Raw genomic sequence first — 26,519 nt, 5'->3', positions numbered from 1 at the left:
AAATGAGAAGGAAATACTCATTGACAATTACTGTTTTCATTTCTGTAACGGGTCACATCACAGCTGATATTTATAATATCTTCTACCCATTCTGTATTCCCCTTGCCTTCAGCAAGCACCTCAGCTGGTTGTGGTTCTTTACCTGGTGGTGTGATGCAAACCATCATTCCTGCAGGGTCTGGGCCATTAGTGGTACTAGCTGGACTGGGTCGGGGTAGTTTCCATTGACCTTCATCGCAGGGCTTACTAAGGGAAGTCCAAAGAGATCTCCTGCATCCCATACTGTTCCTTACCTCCATTCTAGAGCAGTAGTCTATTTTCCCCTGGGTAGTCTGGGTCAGTCACCCAGCCAACACCATAAATCCCTTCCTCACCTGTTGACTCAAAAGCCTGAGGAACCCAAACTGACCATGTGGCATCTTAACTTCCAGTTCAGTGAAATCATTGTTGTGCCTCCTGGTGGAATCATTTGTTCCTCTGGACCTAAGATCCCTCAGCCAGCAGAACATAAAAGTCATGAGGAAAACACTTTACTAGTAGGTCACTAGGGATAATGACGGTGCCACTCCCCTTTTAGCCTCTTGATTACTGGACCCTGTGGGAGAAACAGCACCATATATTGGACGTCATTCAGAGCATACACACCTTCTGGAGAACATTGCCCCAGCCCTACAAGGTATTGCTACCTCTCTGACCCTGTAACTGAGTTTTCAAAAGTCTACTCTACTGTTCTATCAAACCAGCTGCTTCAAGGTAGTGGGGAACGTGGTAAAACCAGTGAGTTACATGCACGGGCTCATTGTTGCACTTCTTTGTGTCTGATCAAGCGAGTTCCTTGATCAGAAGGAATGCTCTGTGGAATACCATGACAGTGGATAAGGCCTTCTGTGAATCAAGCTACACATAGTAACTTTGGCAGAACTTACATTCTGTAAGCTACTGATGGAGAAGCCAGTGGGAACCTGTGCTTCCCAAGAAGTAGTTTCCTGCAGAGGTTGCTTTGATAACCGTGAAGAAAATGCAACCTGTTAAGACCGTTCGTTGTGAGATCTGGGCTGGTGTTCGTGTGCTCAGGGACCTGTGGAGTGCTGGAAAACACCTGGAGGAGGCACTGCTGTCAGACAGCCAGAGTGAACTGTGTGCACTGAAGATGAGATCAGATCGACTCGTGGAGGCATCCGGCAGAGCTTACGGCAGGACCCATCATGAAGGGAGGGCCTGTGGAGGGTTTAGTCAAGACAAATTGGGAGCAGATGCCTCCATTTCAATCCTACACAGGCATGGAGGGCCACATGCTCCCTGTGAGGGGTGCGATGAGGATTGAACAGTTAGCAAAAAACAGACCACAGTGGGTAATGCTAAGAAGTAGAAAAACCTTCAGATCCCACTGGGACTGGAGAATATCACGTAGAAGGCAATCATCTTGGCTGTATTTCTGGGTGGAGTTAGTGCAGACAGCAGGATGAGGGAACAGTGGCAGGGTAACTGGGAGACGGTACCCTTACTAACTCCTCCCTGCCTGGCTCGGACTCGCTTATGTTAACAGGGCCAGCCCTCACCCTCCCACCCACCCCCACCTGACCAGGCTTGTTTGATCTACAAACAACCCCACGACTCCCTCCTAGAAACCCATGTGTTTCAGGCCCCCTCACCCCGTCCCCGTTCTGTCCTATTCCTGGGAAGGTTCCCCAAAGCCTTAAGATTGCAGTTTCTGCAGCCCCCACATAATCACATTTGTTCTTTAATTTCCAGTGTTTCGAAAGATCATGGCCACTAATGAATGATTATATAGTAAGTCCTCCTCGCTTAACATCATTGATAGGTTTTTGGAAACCGCAGCTCTATGCAGAATAACAGATAATGAAACCAATTTTACCATAGGCCAACTGATAAAAACGAGTTAAGTTCTTAGCACATATTTCTGGTCACCAAGACATCACAAAACTTCTAAATAAAGACCAAAGCACTTCTAAATAAAAACCAAACACTACTAATATTAAACACTGAAATAAGTATGAGCTGTATGTACATTTAAGAAAGATTAATTAAAGCAAGTAATGTGATGATTTACCCAGTTTTTCCAGTTCAGGGTCACAGGTGGCCGCAGCCTACCATGGCAGCACGGGGGTTAAGGTAGAAACCAGCCCTGGGCTGGCCCCCATCCCATTGCAGGTGTACTTGTACTCACCCACATGGGGACAATTTGGACACCCCAGTGACCCTAACGTGCTCAGTGTGGGGACATGGGAGGAGAGAAGTGCATCCGGAGAAAACCCATGCAGACCTGCCGAGAAGGTGCAGTCTGCACAGACAGCGGCCCCAGCCTGGGATAATAAGATGATGTTGAATGAAAGATGTTGGAGGACCTGCCGTATCAGCCTGTAGGCTGAAAACAGATGGGAATCACAGCAATCAGACTCATTCTAACAGCCCACATTCACAGGCTCCGGCTGTCCAGGCTCTGTCAGGCTTTCCCTGCCTCATCACGCCTCTCCGTGAAGCTCCTGAGTGAATGAATACTGTTATTCTTATCCCCCTTTTACAGATAAGAAGCCATAGCCTGTAAGCACTGATTTGCTGGAGACCACAGTCGAATCCATACAGTGTTATGTAATTGTTTTGGGGGGTTGTATTGTTGTTTTTGTTGTTGTTTATTTGTTTTGAGACAGGGTCTCGCTCTGTCACCCAGGTTGGAGTGCATTCATGCAATCGTAGCTCCCTGCAGCCTCGATTTCCCACGCTCAAGCAATCCTTCTGCCTCAGCCTCCCAAGTAGCTAGGACTACAGGAATGCTCTGCCCTGCCTGGATAATTTGATCCTCCCACCTCAGCATCACAAAGTGCTGGGATTACAGATGCGAGTCACCGTACCCATAATTGTTCAAATTGACACAAAAGATGGAGAAAAGTGTGTCTTTAATCTGTTGAGTACAAAGTGCATACATAAACATAGAAAGGCAGTGTATCTGATTTTCTTCAAACATTTGAGAAATTTTGTTACATTTATCCAAAAAGCTTCTTTTAAAAAAGACTACCAAAAAAACCAACCTAATATAAACCATGGTTATCTTGGAGATAAGTGATTATTTTCTTTCCAAATGTTTGTGTTTTCCTTTACTTTCTATATGAAAGAAAAAGAAAACAAACTTCATTTTAAAAACCAAAATAATCCTAATTTTTTTTTTTTTTTTTTTTTTTTTTTTTTTTGAGACGGAGTCTCGCTCTGTCGCCCAGGCTGGAGTGCTGTGGCCGGATCTCGGCTCACTGCAAGCTCCGCCTCCCGGTTCACGCCATTCTCCTGCCTCAGCCTCCCGAGCAGCTGGGACTACAGGCGCCCACCACCTCGCCCGGCTAGTTTTTTGTATTTTTTAGTAGAGACGGGGTTTCACCGTGTTAGCCAGGATGGTCTCGATCTCCTGACCTCGTGATCCACCCAACTCGGCCCTGGTAGAATGTGATTGTAGGAGGGTATCTGTAATAAGAGGAGTGGAAGAGGTGGGGTGTGGCTGTCTATCCTTTCAGGACATGGAGGGGAAAATGGGGTCCCTGCCTCGTAAGGGGACAGCACCCAACTTCCAGTCCCTGGGACAGACCCTGAAACCCTAAGGCTGGAGCCCCAGCATCTCATGTAGGTTATTTTGAGTGTTGGTGGGTTTTGCTGAGGTGAGTGTTTTCTGGCCAATAAAGCCGAGTTATTTTGGGCCACCATAATTGTGAGTTAGACAGGTGGTTTGTGTGTGAAACATTTAATTTGCTGGCTGTGTAGTCTGTTGACTTTGGATAAGGCTAGAAACAATTCTATACAAGTTTCCCAAAATGATGGGCCCTGATGCTGATCTTATCACTGTTACAAGCCAATGTACATTGCCAAGGCAGGCTGCACTACGGGAGGGGAGCTGTAGGGGAAAGTCATCGTGTTACTTTTCATTGCTTTTATGCTGACTACTCTACTGTATTTGAGTACCTTTTAGGTATAGTAGTCCCCCGCTTATTCACGGGGGCATATGTTTCAAGACCCTCCGTAGATGCCTAAAACCTCAGCACTGAATATATGTGTGTGTGTATGTGTGTGTGTGTGTATACACATATATACATATATATACACATACATTCACATATATATACGTGTGTGTGTGTATATATATATGCACTGTTTTTTTCCTATGCATACATACCTGTGATAAAGTTTAATATCTACATTAGGCACAATGAGCAACAATGACTAGCAATGAAATAGGACAATTATAACAATATGCCAACAGCAGTACTCTTGTGCTTTGGGGCCATTATTAAGTACGATAAGGGCCCCTGAACACAATTTCTGCAACACTGAGACAGTCCATCTGAGAACCACGACCACTGCTCAGTGACTCACAGGCAGGGGAGGAGACAGTGTGGATCCGCTGGACAAAGGGAGGATTCCCGTCCGTGGCGGGACAGCACAGGATGGCAGATTTCACCAGGCTGCTCAGAAGGACACAACGATTCAAAACTAACCAAGAGTTTGTTTCTGGAATTGTTCATTTAATATCTTCAGACCTTGGTTGATCACAGGTAACAAACTGCAGAAAGCAAAACCTCCAACAAGGTGGGACTACTATAATGGTTTTTGCTGTGTGTGTGTGTGTGTGTGTTGGGAGAGCACTGTATACAAGCATAGTTATTAGTCATTTCGCTTTTCTCCACTCACTTTTAATGGTATGTTAGCGTTGTGTGATTTCTAAAAATACTCAGAAGAGAACTCATCTTGGAACAAGCCTGTATTAGAGTATCTTTTCAATATTAAAAGATATGTTTTATTCCTTAGTCCAGAACTCCAGGTAACAGTTTAAATTAGTTGTCTTCACAGTCTTTGCTATTTAATCTGACCGAAACTTCAGGCAATTGGTACAAATAACTAATAAGGCAAAAATAACCCAACTGGCCAGGAAACTAATGTCCTGAGGTTGCAGATGGAGGCACTGGTGCAGAGACACCAGACAGGTGATCCTTGGAGACCCAGGCTTCAATGCTGCCATTGATGAGGGCTCATTTCCCCTGGTGACATTACAGGCAACTCTCACTAGCCTTTTGACAGCCCTTTTACACCTGGAACATGGAGGCTCTTTGCTGCCTCTCCTCTGTTTTCTCCAGCATCTCAGGATCCCATTTGCTTACACTCAGGCTGTACCACCCCTACCCTGCTCAGCTTTCCTACCCCTGCTCTTCCTCCTGCCCCCAACTTCATCATGCACCACACCCATATTGTTTCTTTGCTCTTTGTTTTTGACATAGTTTACAAACATTTGGAATGTGTTTTATTTTTGTAAGTAGTTTCCTCATTCTGTCTTTGTGAAACTATTCTATTATAGCTTCCACAAGTAATTATTTCAGCTCCACTTCTGTCTGAAGGAAAATGTCACTTGTAACTTTGTTGAGGGCATTTTGGGACAAGTTCCCATGAAACAGGAGACATGTGAAGAGCACTGAGATGGAAAATGGAATCTGCTAATTTTAGAAAAAGGCAAATACTCCTGCCTTTTGAGAGCAGGGACTGAATGTGACTTTTTGAGACTGGTTGTCCATTAACTCCAGCGCCTGTTGTTGGAGACAGCTGTCTTTGAATTATTGCAGGCAATAGGTTTCAGTAAGATGACGACAGAAAGCTACATGGAGTACGAAGCTTAAATGTAGGTGGTTCTCACCTGCAGCCCAGCAAGGGGAGCAAGCCGGCTGGCCAGGAACCCTGGGGGAGGTACGAAGGAAGCCCTCCCACGTGTGGCCCAGGCTGACCGGCAGCAGCACCTGGGAACATGCACCCCTGGGCCCACCCCAGCCCCACTGAATCAGAAACTCATGGGGGTATGGGGTCTGGACAATCTCTATTTTAACAAGCCCTCCAGAGGATTCTGACATGGGCCAAGTATTAGACCATCATCTTCTCAGAGAACTTAGGATGTTTATGGCCAGCCAGGCAGCTAGGCCCAGCACTTGTGATAATTTTAGCTACCATTACTGAGCATTGACCCTGTGCCCTGCTAGGTCCTTCATAAGTGCTGTCTCGTTTAATCTTCACTGAGTCCTTAGAGAGAGGAATTCGGCCTTGTGGATGAGGACATTAAGAGATGAGTTTGAGTTTCCTGCAGCCCTTGAGGGGCTGAGCACCGAGCTGGAAGGACACACTATTAGTGCAACAGAAAAGAGTGGCAGTGGCATGGGCATTGCAAGTCCAAGAAGGATGCGGGCTGGGGCCCCTGGAGATGCTAACTTCATGGAGGAGGGAGGGCCTGAGCCATCCTTGCAGGAAGATGAGGACTTTCAAGAGGAAAGAGAAGGACATGTTCTGAGAACTCCAGCTGGAGATGGGTACAGTAGCCAACCCTGGGGTCATATCTGCAAGTCCTCTTCTCTCTGAACCTGTGCCCTTGACCCCCTCTCTCCTGGCTTCCCATCTGTCCCCTCAACTCTCCAGGCTGCTCCAGGGAAGAAAGGTTTGGATCCTGGATAGCGGACAACCTTCTCTGCTGAAACAAGGAAGGCTGTGGAAAGGAAACAGATATTTTACATTAAAAGCAAGTTCCATTTTCTTATATTTCCAGCCATATCATGGGTGATATGCCCCGAAAACCCCTTCTGCTATCAAGCATCTTGAAAGCCTGGGTTTCTGTGATGGACATCATTGTAAATGCATAGCCGAGCTTTATGTTGCACAGAAAATGAGAAGGAAATCATAAAACAGAAGCATGAGGGAGAGCTGAGATGCTGGGGGCTTCTGAGGAGGCTGGGGCTGGTCTTAGTCATCTGGGGCCTGCCTTGTCCCGAACAGGCACAAGGCCCCTGGCCAAGCGGCAGAGGGGAATGGGGCCCACAGCAGTCCCCAGTGCAGGGAGATACCATGGAGGAAACAAAACATCAGAAAGTCACTCCTCTCCAGGCCAGGCAGGCAGAAGAGAAAAAACGTTACAGTAGCTTCAATTCTTCAGAAACATGGCCATCTCCCAACAAGCCCAGCACCCATATGAGGAAGGCCCATGAAGAGTCCTTTGCCCCCAAGGAGCGTGAAGAGGCCTGGCCAGCAAGACGGAACTGTGGGGCCAACCCAGTGCAAATCTCACAAACTCAATAGATTTTTATAGATGACAAAATTTAAGAAGTCATCCGTAAGGAAGTAAAAGAACTGGCCAAAAAAGAAGTTTGTAATTTATGTGAAAAGAAAAGAAAAGAAAAAAAAAACGCAGAGTTTCCTTTTTGTGTGTTCTTTGTTGGTCTGAGACAGAGTCTCACTCTGTCGCCCAGGCTGGAGTGCAGTTGCGGCACGATCCCAGCTCACTGCAACCTCTGTTTCCTGGTTCAAGCGATTCTCCTGCCTCAGCCTCCCGAGTAGCTGGGATTATAGGCACACGCCACCACTTCCAGCTAATTTTTGTATTTTTAGTAGAGACAGGGTTTCACTATGTTGGCCAGGCTGGTCTCAAAATCCTGACCTCAAGTCATCCACCCACCTTGGCCTCCCAAAGTGCTGGGATTACAGGTGTAAGCCACTGTGCCCAGCCCTTTTTATGTTGTAATTTTTCTTTAAGACACCTAATAAAATGTTGCATTGCAGAGGAACAGTGACAATTTTGTCTGTCACCACCAACCTCCACTTTTAGGTACAAGGGAAGGAGGAGCAGGGACATGAAGACGAGAAGCTAAGATTGGTTGGGCCCGGCCGAGGGGCCCTGTGCCAGGTGGGGAGGCACCTCTTGGGGGCAGGTGAGGCACAGGGACGGGCAGTTGGAATGACTGGCATTACAGGGTGGCATTACAGCGCACCCGGACATCTTTTCTGAGTTACAGAAAGTGACCTGTAATGTTGTCTGTTCTTCAGCATGCAAGAGGTGAGGCATCTGGATTCTTAGCTTTTGTCAAAGAATGCTCTTTTCTGTTATTGCATACTAAATATTGATTATATTATCAAGAATTTACATTGCACAGTGTGCCAGCTTAAGGAAGCCTTCCTGACTGGGTGAGATGCCCTGAACTCCAAGTGCCCATTTGAACAGCGTCAGCCTGGGTCCCTGAGGGCAGCACAGGACAGGGCACACAGCTTGCCCAGAAGATGCCATCTGCCTGTCAGGCAAGAGGATGGTCTGACTCCTTTCCTCTCTTATATCCATAGAGATCTATTTTATTTCTTAGTTAAATCACAGTGAATTTCAAAGGGGATTGGAGGCAGCTTTTTGTGTCAATATTATTCAAATTAGAAAAGTCTAGAAAAAGGAGTAATTTTTATTTTAAATGATTGGAAATAAAAATATATTAATTAATGCTATTTTTGAAACCTACATTTTCCTTAAGTGGCTAGAAGTAAACACTAGGAGAGCTCAGAAATGTGTGTGCTGGGAAGGGAAAGGGAGGAGGAAATGTAGTTAAAGGCAGCCACAAAGGCACAACTCGGTCCTGCCTTCTTGGGAAACAAGGCTAAAGGGATCAGAGAGGATGCTGCATCAAACAGCACTCATTTATTTAATAATTTGGTCATTTTTGTATGAAATTTACATCCAGAGTGATGGATGAACAGTGTGTTATGGAAAGCTAAGTAAAAGTAGGCCACAGACTTTATTCTCTAGGGTTCTGATGATAAAAGGATAGAAGTTGGAAGAAAGCAGCAGAAGGAGGGATGGCATTTTTCTTAGGTTGCCCATCTCAGACGGTGGCTGACTCACCTTTGCTTCATAATAGACCCAAAGCATAGTCAATTTGAGATTGAGTCCCTTGGCACCTTGGCAGGTCCCTGAACCTCTCTTTCTGAGGCATTGGTTAAATAAAATTTATGTGTTTTAATAGACTAGACAACCTGGAGACAGTTTCTATTTTGACAGTGAAAACTAAGACACCAGTTTTGTTCTTGCCAGCGGGGATGGCCATCCACTGCCCCACACTTCCCTCAAAGGTGAGGCCCCAGAAATGTGTAAAAAAGGACTGAAGGTTTTTTCCTCAAGAAATGGTTTCAAATATGTTGAGATTCCCAGATAAATGGATCCAAGATTTGTTACATAGAACATGGTAGCAAATCTTTCGGCTTAGAAAAGTCTAAATGCAGATACACTCAGTAAGATTCATGTAACACGTTGGTTAAAGAACCTAAATTTGACTCCTGCCTACCATATGGGTTTTTTGTGATGTTTGAATGAACTTGCCCCTTTTATAAGCTGAGCAGAGTGTTTCTGCAACACGTACCCTCAGGGAGAGGTGACATAATTTGTTGGTTGGGGCTTCTTTTATAATTTGCAAAATAGGAATAATAATATCCACACTTCAGGGGGCATGTGGATTAAATAAGGAGGTAGATAAATATTATCCATTTGAACACTGCAGAATGTCAAAACCCAACTACCATTATTTGGTTTGCAAATATCAGTGTTGAGCTATACTATCTGATAGTAAATTAGCCAATAGTGTAATATTTTAGACTACTCCTAAAGTCCATGACAGTGGCGTAGAGGAGGAATCCTGTTTAACTATTTGCTTAGAAACAAAAAAAGCACATTAAAACAAAATGAAACTTCAGTTTCAGGGTGGCTGAACTGATTCTCAGCACCATCAGCCAAAGCCAGCATTGTGGCTACAGAGAAAAACTGACCACCCTATCCGAATTGAATCCTCACCCCAGCATGCAAGCGTCTGTCTCTGTCCCTGTGGAATTTCACTTAGTCCAGTCCTGGTTCATGTACCGCATCCATGACTGCTGTTGATAGACTTTCTGATCCATAGTAAGGAAACAGCAATATTCACATGTGGCAAAGAAATTCACTCCATACCATTGCTGACACCCCCATTTAAACACAGGAAAGATGCCACGACTCGGTAGACAATTGTGTTTTTAATGCATGAGAGGACAAGGTGATCAGAGAAATTTACTCCAAAGGAAGTAGAGTTAAGTTAGGAAATAGAACAAAACTTTAAAATAAATACTTTTAGTCATTGCCTCCGAAAATTTCAGTAGATCATCACATACATAAAATAAAGGCAGGCTATTATTGAAAAACAAATAAGCATCAAAACATTCTTGGAAATTAAATACACATCTTTAGAAATGTGCACATTTAGACACATTCAGGTAAAAATTTTAAAACTCCACATATAAAATTTTACTAGCTTCTAGAGAGGGGTATGTATAGCTGTAAACAAATCATGAGAACATATGCCTTCTCATCTGTGACACAAGATGCTAGAAAACAGAGGAGCTGAGAAGACAGTCTTCAAGAAGGATTTTCATCTGAACCTTCCTTTGGTTTAGCCATATACTGGTATTCAAGGATGAGAATTAAATTGAGCCAGCCTTCAGATACAAGAGAACTTTAAGAGTATACCCTCCTAAGTTAGATTATACTAAAGTATATAATCCAAACAATGGAAAATAAATCTAGGAAAAGGAAAGACATGTATGTAGCTGTCCAATTTAATATGTAATATAAAATAAAGGTTCCTATAATAGAAATACCATAATGTTACATAGATATATGTGCAAAATCAAAGAAATTTAGACATTTATTAGACAGGACTCCTCAGTTCTCATAAATATGTCTTGAATAGTTATGCATAATTGGGTTTTGTGGTGATTTTTAGCTCACATAACTGGCACTTCCAAGAGACTCATCTTTATTATGGGCATGGTTGGGTCCAGGAGCTGAAACATTGTCTTAGAAGTATGTTCTTCTCCAATCTGTGGATAAGTTCTTCCCTGTGCTGGTTAAAATGGCTGCCATTTATCCAAAACTTATAACCAATCCATTTATTCCAGCCCAATTGGACCATCTTCCTGGTGGTGCTGAGAAGGACTTTGATTGGTCCAGCATGTGACACATACTCATCTTTGGACATAACATTGTCCTAGGGGAATAGTTAAGGGCAGATAGTCTCACCCAGATATGATAAATTGGTTACCTGCAAGAGTGAGAGTGACAAACAGAGTGAGAGTAGTGGGCAGAGAAAAACAACAGCTGTTTATTATATGTTTTTAAAAGAACAGCAGTTGTGTCCTACAGTGGAATAACTTGGAACTTTCTCTGCCCAGGGACTCTAATAGGCACGTTAGGATTCTAGGACTAGAGATTGATTCAGATAGTGAAGAAATAGGAGCTGACTGATACCAAGAATACATCACTTGACTCTTAAGAGAATCCAGGTCTAATTTTAGATCCATAAATGTTTTTCAAACCTTCATTATCTTGCCTTCTTGAAAAGATAAAAATGTGTATGTGTATATTGCAGTGTTCTGGAGTCAACTGTTTACCTTCATCATAGAATGTCTTTGAGGAGCCCAGGTCTGTGGCATTTTTGACTAGGGCCTTAATATAAAATGTTAGGAAATGGTGCCCATCAAAGTAAAGAGGCTGTGATTTTGACAAGGAATGAACAGGCAGACTTCACTTGGAGGAAACTGTGCCTAGGGAATCAGTTAGAGAAAAAGAGGGGAACGAAGTTTGAGGTGCATACTCACAGCAGAATCTATATAATGCTGGTGGCAGAGGGTCTCTCAAAGGCACGTCCTAAACCCAGCGCCTCCAAACCATGCCTCCTGAGCATGTGCACCCTGTGTGTGCACACAGACACTAGGGATTTCATCCACTCAACAGTATTTGATGTTTCCCATGCAGCCTGGCATTTCTCTGCTTTTTCCCATCTTTTGACCCAACTGTCCTCTGCCTGCCAAAATCATGCTTGTGTTCAGACACAGTCCAGTGGTCGCTTTCCTGTCTCCTCTAATTAGAATGAGCGACCACTTCTATATTCCTGTGGTATTGTCCATGAACCCCACCATCTCAACTCTTAAATTGACTGAAATGTATTGTGTACGTTGGTGGGTTTGAACTAGGGTATACATTCTTCTGGGAGAACACCAGGACTCTCCAAGGGAATCCACTTCCACATGTTATACTTCCACATGTATTCTTTCCTGGAATTCATGTGCCTGAGAATTCACCCATGACCAGCATCATTCCAAGTCTTTTTCCCCAATGCCAGTTTTACAGATACCTGCCTTCTCCCTCATAAAAGACAGACATACCCCTCACCTATCAGGAATCTCACTGGGATGCACTTTCCTGAGATGGGGAAACCTTATTCCCGACCTCAAACAAGAGAGCAAATGGAAATATTGGTATAAGATCGAGCAGATAAATAACTTTAATGAGTTGGTGGCGAATCTTTTTGAACATCAGGTGGTTTCCCAATTTTTCTTTCCAACCAAATTGACAAAGGATCTAATTGAGTTATCAGATTATAGATCATTAAGAATAATTTTTGTGACAGACTAATTAAGTGATTATTGACATATGTTAGAGGAAAAGTTTTAAAAACCTAATGGAATGATGTAACTATAACAAAAGTCCCTTAATTTACCTTCGTATGTGACAAGCTTTGCCTAGTGCTCATATCTGTAAGATGAAAAATAGACTTGAATTTATGCCAAACCCTGCCTCATGCTAGCAATAAGTAATCCAGTCATTTTTAAGGAATTAATTGGAAAAGCCTCACTCACTTATGAAATGCATTTCCAAATGATATTTTACCTTTTTGCTTAACAAATGTCAAAGTTTCTAGAACATTTACGTAATTTTGGTTTGCTGTTTTCTATTAGTGCAAGGATAACAGTATACAAAGGAATTTAATACAACTGCCTTATGGTTAGGGGAAATAAAAATTACATTTTAACTTATATACATATTTTATACAAAGAGGCTTGATGAATGAAAAAAAACTCAAGCATAAAGTACATTCAATTAGGATGAGATTTTGTTAGGTATTGAAATGGAAATAAGTTCAAGGAAAAAGAGACATGCTCTAAAACTCTGCCTATTAAAGGAAGAACTCATTTACTCATTTTTATGTGGAGGGGGCTGGGCATGAAAATACTGTGATATCCAGATTCATTTGTTTATATTTTTAAATGGCAAAATATTTATTTGTAAAATATGAATACTTACAACACAATTAAAATGTACATCTCTTGCAACCAACTGAACTCGTGATGGAAATTTTCAGATATCAGTGAAAAATGGAAGGAGATGCATGATTGTTCAAAATTATTTGGAGGGATATGCAAAACAAAAATTTCCATTTATTTATTTATTTTTAAGATGGAGTCTTGCTCTGTTACCCAGGCTGGAGTTCAGTGGTGAGATCTCAGCTCACTGCGGCCTCTGCCTCCCAGCTTCAAGAGATTCTCTGCCTCAACCTCCTGAGTAGCTGGGACTACAGGTGCCCACCACCACACCTGTCTAATTTTTGTATTTTTAGTAGAGATGGGGTTTTGCCATATTGGCCAGGCTGGTCTCAAACTCCTGGCCTCAGTGATCTGCCAACCTCAGCCTCCCAAAATGCTGGGATTACAGATATGAGCCACTGCACGTGCCCCCCCACCCCCAAATTATTGAAATGCTTTATGTCCGTTTGTATCACCAGTTCAGAAGCACTTCATGTTATTTTTCCCTTTCTTCCAAGTGCCTAAAACATGGAGAACAAAGCACAGGTTAAGATGAAGTGCAGCATTGCTTATTGGTTGTGAGTGGCTGTGGAACCCACAGGCAGCAGTGTGAGGTGGCAAGGTAGCTTTTCTTTCTTTGAAACATTTTCTCTGGGCCATATACATTTGGTGAAACTGGCTCTTGAGAAATCTTCTTTCTTAATGAACCACAAAAAAGCAATATCATAGGACACAAGATCTTTAATTTGCATTTAATAAAACAATAAAAACGAATCCATTCCAAAATTATTTGGAAGATACTTAGATTTAGTGATGGAATTATCTTTGCTGACTCTGTAAAAGAAAAACTAGTACCGAACTGAGAATAATTGTGTTCAACGTGAGGAACTGCTAGCCCTAAGTTAGCATTTTCTTCTTTATGCTTGAGCTGAAGAATTTACCAAAGCTCATTCAGAGATACGTAATGGCCTCTGATTGTATAATTTAGGTGGAGGACAATAGAAGGGTTAATACTCCTTACTTAGACTCTGTGGCTATTCATTTAGAAGAGAATTAAATCATGAATTTATATGAGGCTTCTGCTAAAGACAAAGTAAGTGTGTTTTTTCACATTTGCAAAAATCCTGCAGTAATAACTTTTTAGTTCAAAAAGGTTGTTCATGCCTTAAGAGAATAGCAAAGCTGCCAGTGCATTAATTAACTCAAAAATAATGACTTACCCTCTCAGGGACGACAGAATATAGCAGAAAGGACAAAGCCAATGTTGTATTCCTTTTAAAGATTCCTAATTAGTCACTGGTCAGTTGTAAAAATGGGTGTTTACATCCTATATTTTGATTTGGCATTTCAAAGACTGCAGTTCTAGAAGGGATTTTAGAGCCCGTCAGAACCAACTGCTTATTTTACAGAGAGGGGAAAGGGGATTGTTCAGAGCACAATTTGGGCTCTTAATTCAGCCCTCCTCCTGCTGACCCTGGGTTTCAGGCTGGGGTCCCTGGACCGCTGGCTCTAGGCAAGCCCCTCAGGGGCTGAAGAGAGGGTGGGAAATGGGACACACACAGGATCTGGAGGACAGGACCTGGGCCCCCAACCTCGATGCAGCCCAAGCAGCTCCACGTTTTCCTTTTATGTTCTGAGTTTCCGTTTAGCATTGATGAAGAAAAAAAAATAAAAAAGTCTCCTGCACCATTATCTCATTCAGAAATTGTCAAAACATGTTACAGTTAATGGGGTTAATCATCGGAACCAGCCAAAGGAAGAAAAGAGATGTGGGGTGGGGGCAGGATGAGTGAGATGGGCGTGTCTGATTCCAAACAAAAGATGCCCAGGACAGAGCAGACCTCAGAAAGGAGTGATCAGAAATTGCCTGAAAACTCACGCCAACCCAGGTTGGGGCTTCACAGAAATATCTCCCCTTCTCTTCAGATCTGTGCTCTTTCTGACAGCTCACCAGGAAGCTTCTCCAGGAAGTTCCCCACGCAGCCACCATCACCCTCCTCAAAGCCTTTGCAGGTGCTCCCCCTTGGCCACAGCCTGCCCCACCCTATACTCCGAGCAGGTGCCAGCATCACTGTGGGGAGGTCTGCCTGGTCGGGTCCCACCCCTTTGGCAGAAGGCCTTGCACCCATGTTCCCTCTCCTCCCAGCATTTAGACAGTTATCTTTTCAATTCCTGTGCCACTCTTCTCCCTAGACGCAGGTAAACCTCCTGAGAGCAGAGCCCCCCTGCCTGCTTCTGCACCAATGGCATGAATGGTGTCACAGGGCTGTGGCCAGGCCACACAGGCCATGGGAAGATTATCCACATGGAGAGCAGGAGAGTTGGCCTGGGCAAAAGGGGAGCTCTGGTAATAGCACTCGCATTAGTCATTTTGTAAATGGTTTAACACATGTGTGCACCAAATATGTGACCTCTCACTCCATGTTGATTTAAGGCTTTGCAGGTGGCTTAATTTAGACCACAGGCTCTCAACTTTTTTTTTCTTTTGCCTCAAAACTTCTGAGGAATATATATGTATGACCAGACAAGCATTCCTGATCTTTATAACTGGCTAGAGAAGGGATGGAGGCGGGTTAGAGTCCCTCTGCCCTGCAATGTGTTCTGTGCCTCCAGAGTGCATGTACCAGGTGCTCTGAGGGCCCCCTCCAAGGGGCCTGGCAGCAGAGGGCTAGCAGGGACACATTTGTTCAGGCCACTTCACACCTGAGTGATAATCCCTGGAGAGGGAAGAGGATAAGGCAGGCTAAACCAGCATTTGTGTGGCCCCTATTGTGTGCCACCACCTCGCTCAGTCTGGCGTGCCACACTCCACCTATGGGAGCACACCGAGAGTTGGTGTGACCATACAGCATTGTCATTCTTTGTGTACGTGTCTGTCCCTTCAGAAGCTGTGAGTGCCAGAGAGCCCACATGTTTGGATTGGAAATCTGTGTCCCCAGGCCCTGTCATGGGGCCCTTCACATTCAGGCACCCACTCAGCAATAGGGACCCTGTGGGCAGCAGCATGACTTTACTCTGTTAGGGTGTGAATCCAGGCCTCTGTGACCTGAGAGTTTTGTTCTTGTCATACTTTTTATATACAACATAGACAGAAAAAACGTGCTGGTTTTATTGTTCAGTGATGGCGGCAAAAGGGAAGGCAAGAGAGGAGTGAGGGGAAACAGGGAGCTACTGTGACATTTCTTCTCAGTATTTGTCTTGAATTAAGAGTCTGGCCACAAAAGCTGGGGAGAGAACTAGAAGAGCGAGGTCGCAGCAGACCAGCATCACTGCATTCAGCATATCTCCTTGTGCATTTGCGCTGCTCTAAACTATTCCTTTTTTTTTTTTTTTTCATTCTATTTACTTTGGAGCTCTTTAGTGAAATGTATATTCCTTTAAACTTTTGTTCTTTCGTTTGTTTTATTGTTTGGAATCTCAAACCAACACCTGATGGGATTTTATTTTGGTTGTGTTGCTGATAAGTTGTTCGTCTCCTGTCTAGTTAAAATATTGGTGATGTTGAGTGCAATTGTGATGTCACTTCACCTCAGTGCGTGATTTTGTAGAGTGAGCATTCCTAGAGGAGTCTTAATTCACTTTGGGCATCCAGTGGCTATTTAGGGGAAGAATGACTTTAAAACAAAATACACTGGGACTGCAACAAAACACAGTCCTTGTTTCCTGGACTGACTGTCATAAATAGTGCTGAGATCATATATCCTGAAGTGTCTTGAAGTTTAAAATCTGTTTTTATTAAAAAACAGTAACAACTCTAATATACATCGGGCTAGAGTTGTGTGTTTTTGTCCTTCAAACTTCATCTGTATGCATAGAGCCTTCTGTGATTTTAGGGAATCTAGAAGCTCAGGAAGAGAAAAATAATGACCTCTCATTATTTACACTTAATGTGTGGCTATCTACAAATAGCTAGGTAGTTGTGCAGAATGGCCATAGTGCTACCCATCATTAGTATTAGTGCTTGACAGAACTTGGCGTGGAGAGCAAGTTGCCACTCTGTGCATCTCACCAAACTGCTGCAGCAAATCACATTTAGTGCGTAGGAGCCAGGTAACCACAACCACAGAAACTGGCCTCACATGTAAAAATTAAGGGAGAGCCAAAAGCTGGGGAGTAGGGCCATGAATCTTCTAGGCCAGATTTCAAATATGAAATACACGTGAGATGTTTTCAAACTGATATTTATGTCTGCGTATTTATATTTCCAAAAACTCTAATTGTTGTTAATGTTTTTCTAAAGATCTCAGGTTAAACAAGTTCCATTAAACCAAAGGTCAGACTAGAAACAATTGTATTCAACATGTCATTAGTTTGAATTTTTAAATGTGCTTGCCCATAGCCATAGAGAGGAGACCAATGTAAAAGGCTAATTAATCAAATACTGATTTTTAAGGGAAAATTTTGCTCTCAATCTTACACAAATGACTCCCTCTGAGTTAAAATGTTTCAAGAGTATTCAGCAGCATTTGAATGAGGGTCTTCCTTTATTTTGAGCACCCTGAATCCGAAATTTTAGAGTGGGGCCAACACACTGATGTCACACTTGTTAGGCAGTATGGACCCCGGAGTGGTTTGGGCTGACCTGTCCTTACCGTGTCTTGTCCAGTAAGCCTGCCCCTGGGGTCTGGCAGCCACTGCAGCCCAGATGGAGTCCCACAGGTGCTGTCAGAGGCGGAGGAGACCGTGTCAGTTGGCAGCTGTTTTGCGTCGGAGGACACGACCGAGGACTCGGGAGTGATGAGTTCCCCCTCAGACATCGTCTCTCTGGACTCACAGCAGGACAGCATGAAATACAAAGACAAGTGGGCCACAGACCAGGAAGACTGCAGTGACCAGGACCTCGCTGGAACCCCAGACCTGGGTCCCCAGAAGAGCCCCTTGTGGGAGAAGAATGGCTTTGAGAACTCACATCTGAGGTGAGTCATGGGAAGGACGGGTGGGGATGGAAGTCACAGCCACATCTGTGTCTCTAAAGAGTGTCTTTTGTCACGGGATCCAACACGTGCTATCACAATCTGCTCTGCACCAGGGCCCCGACCCTGATTCACGGCAGCTGCTCTCAGGCATGTCTCTGTGCTGTCCGTACATCTGCAGTAACTTACAAAGACTGTGTAAGAGTGACTTGTTTGCTTTGGCACCATACCCTTAAGTATATTTTTCTACTCAACATCGTGTTTGTAAGATTTATCCGTGACGATATCTGTGTTGTTCATTCATTTATTTACCCATTTTCCTGATAATGAGCACTTAGATTGTTCTAGTTTTTCAGGGCTAGAAACGATGAACAAGAAACATATGTCTCCATTTACATGTAGAGACTTTTCTAGAAGAGGAAACTGACAGGAAAGAGACTCATCTTCAGCTTTATGGGATACCTGAAATGCTCATGCAGTTGGCAGGCCCCCCAGTGTCTGCAGGGTCCCCTTGTTGCACACCGATGCCAGTATTTAAGATCAGTAGACATCTTGAGCTTTGCCAACGTGTAGGCGTCAGATGGCTTCTCGTGTAGCTTTCATTTACAGTTCTCTGATTAGGAAGGATGAGCATCTTGTCATTTGTTCATTAGCAATTTGGGTCTTGTATTAATTGCCTTTTCATAGCCTTTGCCCTTTTAAAAAACATGCTACATTTGGCCTGGCATGGTGGCTCATGCCCATAATCCCAGCATTTTGAGAGGCTGAAACAGGAGGATTGCTTGAGCCCAGGAGTTCAAGACCAGCATGGTCAATATAGTGAGACCTTTTCTCTACAAAAAAAATTTTAAACTTAGCTGGGCGTGGTAGCACGTGCCTGTAGTCCCAGCTACTCTGGAGACTGAGATGGGAGGATCACTTGAGCCCAGGTGGTAAAGGTTGCAGTGAGTTGAGATTGTACCACTGCACTCCAGCCTAGGCAGTAGAGCAAGACTCTGTCTCAAAATAAATTGAATTAAATTAAAAATTGTTATGTTTACTTTTTTTGGTTATTAAATTCTCCTTTGTCAGTTATTTGCACATGGAACATTTCTAAGTCTGTGGCTCCAACCTAACTGTGTTTTCTTTTCTTATACAATGATTGTCTTCACATTTTAGTATTCGTTTTTCCTTTTTCTCTCAGATGTATATAATCTTTGCCTATTTAAGAGATCCTTCCTGTACCCTAAAAGACTAAAGATAGTCTGAATTTCTTGTAAAACTACATTCTCACATTTGGGCTCTCCTATACCTGGGGTTTATTTTGGGGTGTGATGTGAAGAAGGATCTATTTTTTCCCACTGATTCCTATCCCCACTGTGGTCAGACATCAAGTGTCCATGTGCACGTTGTTCTGTTCCAGCGCTCTTTCCGTAGCACTGGTGTGTTTGTCCATCTCTGTACCAACACCACACTGTCAGGATTCCTTTCTTTATTCTTATATAGAAAGGCATGTTGATTCTCTTCAGCCCGCCAATGTTTTTCGTCTTTTAGATAACTTCAAGAATTCATCAAATAAATACTATGGAAATGTTAACAGAAAGAAGGTAAAATGGGCTGGATGCAGTGGCTCAAGCCTATAATCCCAGCACTTTGGGAGGCTAAGGTGGGTGGATCACCTGAGGTCAGGAGTTCAAGACCCACCTGGCCAACATGGTGAAACCCCATCTCTACTAAAAATACAAAAATTTGCTGGGTATGGTGGCACTTGCCTGTAGTCCCAGCTACTCAGGAGGCTGAGGCAAGATAATCACTTGAACTCTAGAGGCAGAGGTTGCGGTGAGCCGAGATCACGCCATTGCATTCCTGTCTAGGTGACAGAGTGAGACTCCATCCCAGAAAAAGAAAAAAAAAAAGGAAAGAAGGTAAAATGATTTAAAGAAATAGTTCATAAGCCAGTCACCAAAATGAATGAATACTTTTATAATATGTTTTTCAGGTTTTGTTCCAACCCTATTCATATGAACACACAAATCTGTATCTGGTTAGTGTAATTGTCTTATCAATAATACTTTATATATCTTTGTACCTAACAGTTTGTCATGACCAGTTCCCCATGTTGTTATACACACTCCCTAATAACGTTAAAGTATAGCTCTTCAATTCTAAGGGTGACTCCAAGACCAAGTTTATATTTCATCAGAAAGGAAATTTGAAGGCAGCAATTGGTTCCTTCCTGCCTACCCCACACAAGATGCATTTTGCTGAGGTTGGCCTGTGTTGTTTACATCTGTGAGAACAGAGGAAAATTATGGCATTTTCCTTTTAGTCATTTAACATAAAGGAAAATCACTTTCTACTGTAATCTCCACGTCTTTTCTGCAGTTTGCATGGGGATTGCACAGGTTTGCATTCCACATCTGAAACTAATCAGACATGCGTTACTCTGAACCCCGAGGGATGCTGCGCATAGGACTCATTGTTTGCTTTGCTGGTGCTGACCGTTGATATAAAATCTTGCTGATTTCTATCCAAATAATGAGGGTTAATATTGACTATGGCCACAGCCAGGATAATCATTGAGTCTTTGGAACCTGATGCTTTATGCAAACAGGGAACACGGCATGTTTTCCTGCCCTCATCTCTGGGGTGCCACTGAATTTGAGAGTACTGTGGTGGGGAGGGAGGGAGTTTGGCAATCAGATAGACCTACAATGGAATCTCACCACCACTAACTAGCTGTTTGGCCTTTAAGAGTCCACTTAATTTTGCCAAGCATTACCTTTTGATCATACACAGTGCGGATATGCCACCTGTCTATCACAGTTGTCATGAGCCTGTGAAAAGCCCAGCACAGGTGACACCATGCACGTTGCATATATCATAAGTAGTACCCATTGTCAGAACTACTGCCCTTAGTTTAGGAAATGGGGGCACCATGAATTGCCCTGGACAATCACTTTCCTTTGCCGGGTTGTGGTCAGCTCATCAGTCGGATGAGGATGAAGATGCTCTCTGAGCCCCTCAGCCCTGGCTGTGATGCTGGGTTATTTGCCCAAGAGTTGGGATTGACTCTGCCCTTGCATGGAATGACTATAGTCTTTTTGCTTTTTGGTTTTTGTTTTCTGTTTTTGGAGGGTAGGGGGAATTTCATAGAATGAATCTAGTTTTTTGGGGCACCATTTTGAGTTTTTTTGGGTTTTCTTACAGGAATTATCTTAACTGACAAATCAGACATATTTAGAGATTTCAGCATGGTATATCACTTTTTTTCCCAAATACATGATTTTCAATAAATTTCAGGATTACTTCAAAGCAGTGCCTCCCATGCAATGCAAGGGTTGCAAATGTGGATGCCTTAGAGGCAAGGCAGTGGTTAGGCAAGGTTGAGGGAGGCTCAGCAGATGAGAGACCACAGGCAGTGTGGAAAACACATGCTTTCTCTAAAGAGAGCAGCCCTGCTCCCTCTGTCCAACTGTTGCCCTGGGGGTTACAGACCCAGTGTGGCCAGTTTTTGAAGAGAAGCCAGAAATCTGGATTTTTATGTAACGTCTCCCAAATTGTAAATGTTGGCAACCAATTCAAGCACTCAGGGTGAAACGGAACACATATGCAAGCTGGATGTGGCCTGTTCCCAGACTTACACCCTTCTGAAGACTGAAGGCTGCATCGATTGTTCCACTTCTTTTTGGGACAAACAAGATTACTTTCCTTGCCTATTCGCCAACTTTGGAATATAGTTGCAGCTACTCAGGTATTTCCTGTGCTTGAAAAATATCGATTCACACATAAAGTTGGGAATGAAGAGAGAATCTGCCTGTTTTGATGAAAATAGTGTGTTCCAGGGACAGGCTTGGCATTCATATCTGGAGTGAACCCTGTCGAAAGCCGAGGCAGCACAGGGGTGGTAAAGGCAGGGCTGGCGGGGGCTGCCCCGGCAGCAGAACTCAGGTGTGGCCTGATGGAGCAGACTGGTCGGGTGGTCACGATCCCTACAGTGAGGACCCATGCCTCAGGACTGACAGCCCAGACTCAAGGTGAACTCGTGAGAGTGCAGAAACCACCACTGTTGACAGGGGTGTGGCCCTCACCTTGGCCACCTGCACAGAAGAACCCTATCAGAACACTATAAACAGCAGCATCCATGTTCACACTCTGGCGGTCGAGAGAAACGATAGCAAAGAGGTGGTTTTCTGACAGGCAGTGTGAGCAAAAGCCTGGCAGAGCGTCCCTAGTTGGCACCTCAAGCTCCTTTTTCACTGTGTACCTGAAACACGTACCCAACCTTGATCAAGAGGAGGCTGCCCAGAGAGGGCATGACCACCATTCCTGGTGCCCTGTGCCTGGTCCCCGAGCCCAGCCTCCTGGCCGTACCCTGGATGACCCCCATACCTGGTTTCCACAACTCATCCTGAGCTGTCCATTTGTACTCCCAGAACCCGTGTTCATCTTACATGGCAAACGATGAAGATGTAGGACCTGGCTGTGACATGAGCCCTCTCCATCCCCTCTGAATGCCAGGCCTTAGGGGCTCAGGCAAAGCAGAAGTCACCTTCTGGCTGGCTGGCAAGGCCAGGCCTCTAGGCTGGGAGTGGAGTTGGATAGGTTGTGAAGCTGTCCCTGATAGCCCCAGACATCTTCAGCTTGCAGAAAGTCTCTGCTGTAGTCCCAGTCATCAGGAAAATGAGGATTGCTCATGGTTTATCAACTTGGCCAAAGTAGTGTCTTCTGTTGCCACCCCTCTGTTATTTGGGTATTCACTAAACACTGTTTGGGAACAGCCTTAAGACCCATCATCACCTGGGAAGACCCAAGTGTGTAAGGTCTACATCGCTGTGTTCTAGTTTTCTTAGCTATTTCTCCTTTCTCTGCACCCTACGAAGGTCAGAATCATTTAGACTCCTTTGGCTAGGGATGCCTGGGTTCGTACATTGACAAGCTGGAGGCAAACACCATTTCCTCAAGAGCTCTGTCACCTGTCCAAGGAGAGAGCCATATTGGGCTGGCCACAGCTAAAAACTGTCCTGGTTCAGTGGCATCTTCACTGCTTGGGTTGTGTGCAGTTGTATTTAGGGGCTCGACTGGCCTCACTGCTGCTGCAGCCCTTGCTTCATACATGGCAGCATTGGTGGGCTCCATTTGGTGTCCTTGGAGCCAAGGCATTAAATTGAAGAGTCTAAGGAATACCGTGCTTCTAAGAAGAGCAAGTGTGAATGCTTGGTAATAATTGGAATATGTTGCACGTTGGCTCACGCCTGTACTCCCAGCACTTTGGGAGGCCGAGGCAGGCAGATCTCCTAAGGTCAGGAGTTCAGGACAAGCCTGGCCAACGTGGTGAAACCCCATCTCTACTAAAATTACAAAAAATAGCCAAGCATGCTGGCGGATGCCTGTAATCCCAGCTACTAGGGAGGCTGAGGCAGGAGAATCACTTGAACCCAGGAGGCAGAGGTTGCAGTGAGCCGAGATCACACCACTACACTCCAGCCTGGGTGACAAGAGCAAAACTCCATCTCAAAAAATAAATAAATAAATAATAATAATAATAATAATAATAATTGGAATATGTTATATGTGCTACTGCAATTTGAAAAGAATATGTTTTTCAAGTCATTTGATTGTATCCGATTATAATTTTTCACTGCAAAATAAATCTCAGTTGAAATTTGATCTTGTAAAGGGAAAATCAGACTCCCAGAGTCTTCCTCTCAACATAGTACAGCCAATGAAGAAACTCCTAAGGAAGAGCTCAGCCCAAGAGCTGAACAGGAATAACAGAAGTGTGCATGTGGTGGTTGCATTTCATTCTGGGGACACCTGGGCATGGCCCTCAGGAAAGGACCTGTGTGCCTCACACACAGCTCTGCCATGGTCTACATTCCCACAGACTCTTATGACAGGCATCTGTCCCTTATGTATGAGCCCAGCCAATGCTCTTAATACTTAAGGAGTCACTTAATGTGAAGATTGAAGAGTCTGCACTTAGACTGCTTAGGGAAGGAACTGCCCATGGCTGGCAGTGGTTTGCCCAGTGGCTTCACCTCTTGGTTCAGTTTCCTGGTCAGTAAAATTGAGATATGCACTACTTCCCCTTACAATAGTGCCTGATACGTTGCTAGCCTTCAACGATTGGTACCTGGTGTTATTGTTGCAGGTATTGTTATGTACAACTGACTGAGGAAGGGGAGAAATTTGATTTGTTAGGTAATCTTTGTAACTTGTATCTAGCTCTGATCATCTTCCTCTTTATTTATAACATGTTTGAAAAAGATAAATAGACACATATATATGTGTGCATGCATATGTGTGCATGTATTTGTGTATATATATATGTGTGTATGTATATGAGAGAGAGGGAGAAACAGAGAGAGAGAGATGGATGGGGAAGTAGAGGAGACTGTTATCTCCTCCTACCTGCAGGGAAGGAACAGTGGAACTAGCACTGATTATAAACTCTTGAATTCTGAAAGCAGCCTTGCTGTAATCAGGCAGTATCTAACTGTGTATAACTATTGTGAAAATCTGAGTTCTAGGGTTCCTTTTGGGAACATCAATTCCACAGGAATGCTGTGAGGAGTAAAAGAAAGAGATTGAATAAGTGGGTGTCAGGCCTTTTTTTTTTTTTTTTTTTTTTTTAAACGGTAAGGCCAAACTGTAATCATGTGCAGAGCCACCAAAGGTAGAGAGCGTAGTTTCTCCAGTTGAAGGGAGCCTCCCTGGAGTGCCTGATGTCCCATTTCAGCCTGGAAGCCTGTACATTCCTTCTCAGCTCCCACTTTTCGGTGCATGCTGGGGATGATGGCTGCAGAAGCACTTGATGAGGAGCTGTGCCGTTACCTGCAGGCTTGTGGCTATGAGGGGCCTTATGGGACTGAGGGCCTGTAGTGAGAGGTGCAGAGGGACCCAGATCACACCAACCAACCTCTGAAACTTGGTGGGTGCAGAAACGTTGTGACACAGGAGCATTCAGAAACATTTGGCACCACCTAGAACCTTGAAACTTCATTGTGGACTGAAAGGTGAGTATGCAGCTCGTGACTGTGTGAGAGTGCATAGATTAATTATGTGCAAATAGTATGCCTTCTTTTTTTTTTTTTTTTTTTTTTTTTTTTGAGATGGAGTCTCACTCTGTCACCCGGGCTGTAGTGCAGTGGTGTGATCTTGGCTCACTGCATCCTCCCCCTCCTGGGTTCAGGCGATTCTTCTGCCCCAGCTTCCCAAGTAGCTGGGATTACAGGTGCATGCCACCATGCTACTTTTTGTACTTTTAGTAGAGACGGGGTTTCTCCCTGTTGGCCAGACTGGTCTCAAACTCCTGACCTCAAGAGATCTGCCCACCTTGGCCTCCCAAAATGCTGGGATTACAGGCATGAGCCACCACACCAAGCTACTATGCCATTTTATTTTATTTTATTTTATTTTATTTTTTTTGTCTGTCTCCTCTTAACTTTATTTATTTATTTTTTTATTTTTTTTTTATTATACTTTAAGTTCTAGGGTACATGTGCATAACGCTTATATCATGTATAACTCCCCAATGCAATCCCTCCCTCCTCCCCCCTCCCCCTGATAGGCCCCAGTGTGTGATGTTCCCCTTCCCGAGTCCAAGTGATCTCATTGTTCAGTTCCCACCTATGAGTGAGAACATGCGGTGTTTGGTTTTCTCTTCTTGTGATAGTTTGCTAAGAATGATGGTTTCCAGCTGCATCCATGTCCCTACAAAGGATGCAAACTCATCCTTTTTGATGGCTGCATAGTATTCCATGGTGTATATGTGCCACATTTTCTTAATCCAGTCTGTCACAGATGGACATTTGGGTTGATTCCAAGTCTTTGCTATTGTGAATAGTGCCGCAATAAACATACGTGTGCCTGTGTCTTTGTAGTAGAGTAATTTATAATCCTTTGGGTATATACCCAGTAGTGGGATGGCTGGGTCATATGGTACATCTAGTTCTAGATCCTTGAGGAATCGCCATACTGTTTTCCATAATGGTTGAACTAGTTTACAATCCCACCAACAGTGTAAAAGTGTTCCTATTTCTCCACATCCTCTCCAACATCTATTGTTTCCTGACTTCTTAATGATTGCCATTCTAACTGGTGTGAGATGGTATCTCATTGTGGTTTTGATTTGCATTTCTCTGATGGCGAGTGATGATGAGCATTTTTTCATGTGTCTATTGGCTGTATGGATGTCTTCTTTTGAGAAATGTCTGTTCATATCCTTTCCCCACTTTTTGATGGGGTTGTTTGTTTTTTTCTTGTATATTTGTTTGAGTTCTTTGTAGATTCTGTGCCATTTTATACAAAGGAGTTGAGCATCCACAGAATTTGGTATCTATGGGGGATCCTAGAACCAATGCCCCTTTCCTCAGATACAGAGAGAGGGTTGCATAACAACTTCGTGGCTACGGGATCATTTAGAAACATTTTCTACACTTCAGACCCCTTCTAGAACCCTGAAACTTTGTGACTGCATTTACAAAGGAGTGTTTAAAACATGTGTGAGACCTTGGAGAGCTGCACCATCCAGTATGTGTGTGGCTGCTGAGTGCTTGCCAAGTGTCTGATCCAAACTGACATGTGCTGTAAGTGTAAAATATACATCAAATCTGGTACAGAAATAAAATAATCTTATATTAATTATTTGCAGAAATCACTAGAGTATTAAAATTA

General features: G+C 43.7%; 1 protein-coding gene across 8 annotated transcripts in view; it reads left to right on the top strand.

The window, feature by feature from the left end:
- The window catches only part of COBL (cordon-bleu WH2 repeat protein), a 323,275-nt gene that overhangs the window by 276,493 nt on the left and 20,263 nt on the right, over nucleotides 1–26,519 (top strand). For all 8 annotated transcript variants that reach the window (XM_033194347.1, XM_033194345.1, XM_033194341.1 and 5 more), the window contains one exon: nucleotides 17,555–17,864. In XM_033194347.1, coding sequence (XP_033050238.1) covers nucleotides 17,555–17,864 — 310 coding nt within the window. The remainder of the gene's footprint in view (nucleotides 1–17,554; nucleotides 17,865–26,519) is intronic.

The sequence above is a fragment of the Trachypithecus francoisi genome, unplaced genomic scaffold (genome assembly GCF_009764315.1).
Source record: "Trachypithecus francoisi isolate TF-2019V2 unplaced genomic scaffold, Tfra_2.0 Lachesis_group4, whole genome shotgun sequence".
NCBI lineage: Eukaryota > Metazoa > Chordata > Mammalia > Primates > Cercopithecidae > Trachypithecus > Trachypithecus francoisi.
The sequence above is the reverse complement of the archived record's forward strand: the minus strand, read 5'-3'. Positions and strand labels throughout refer to the sequence as shown.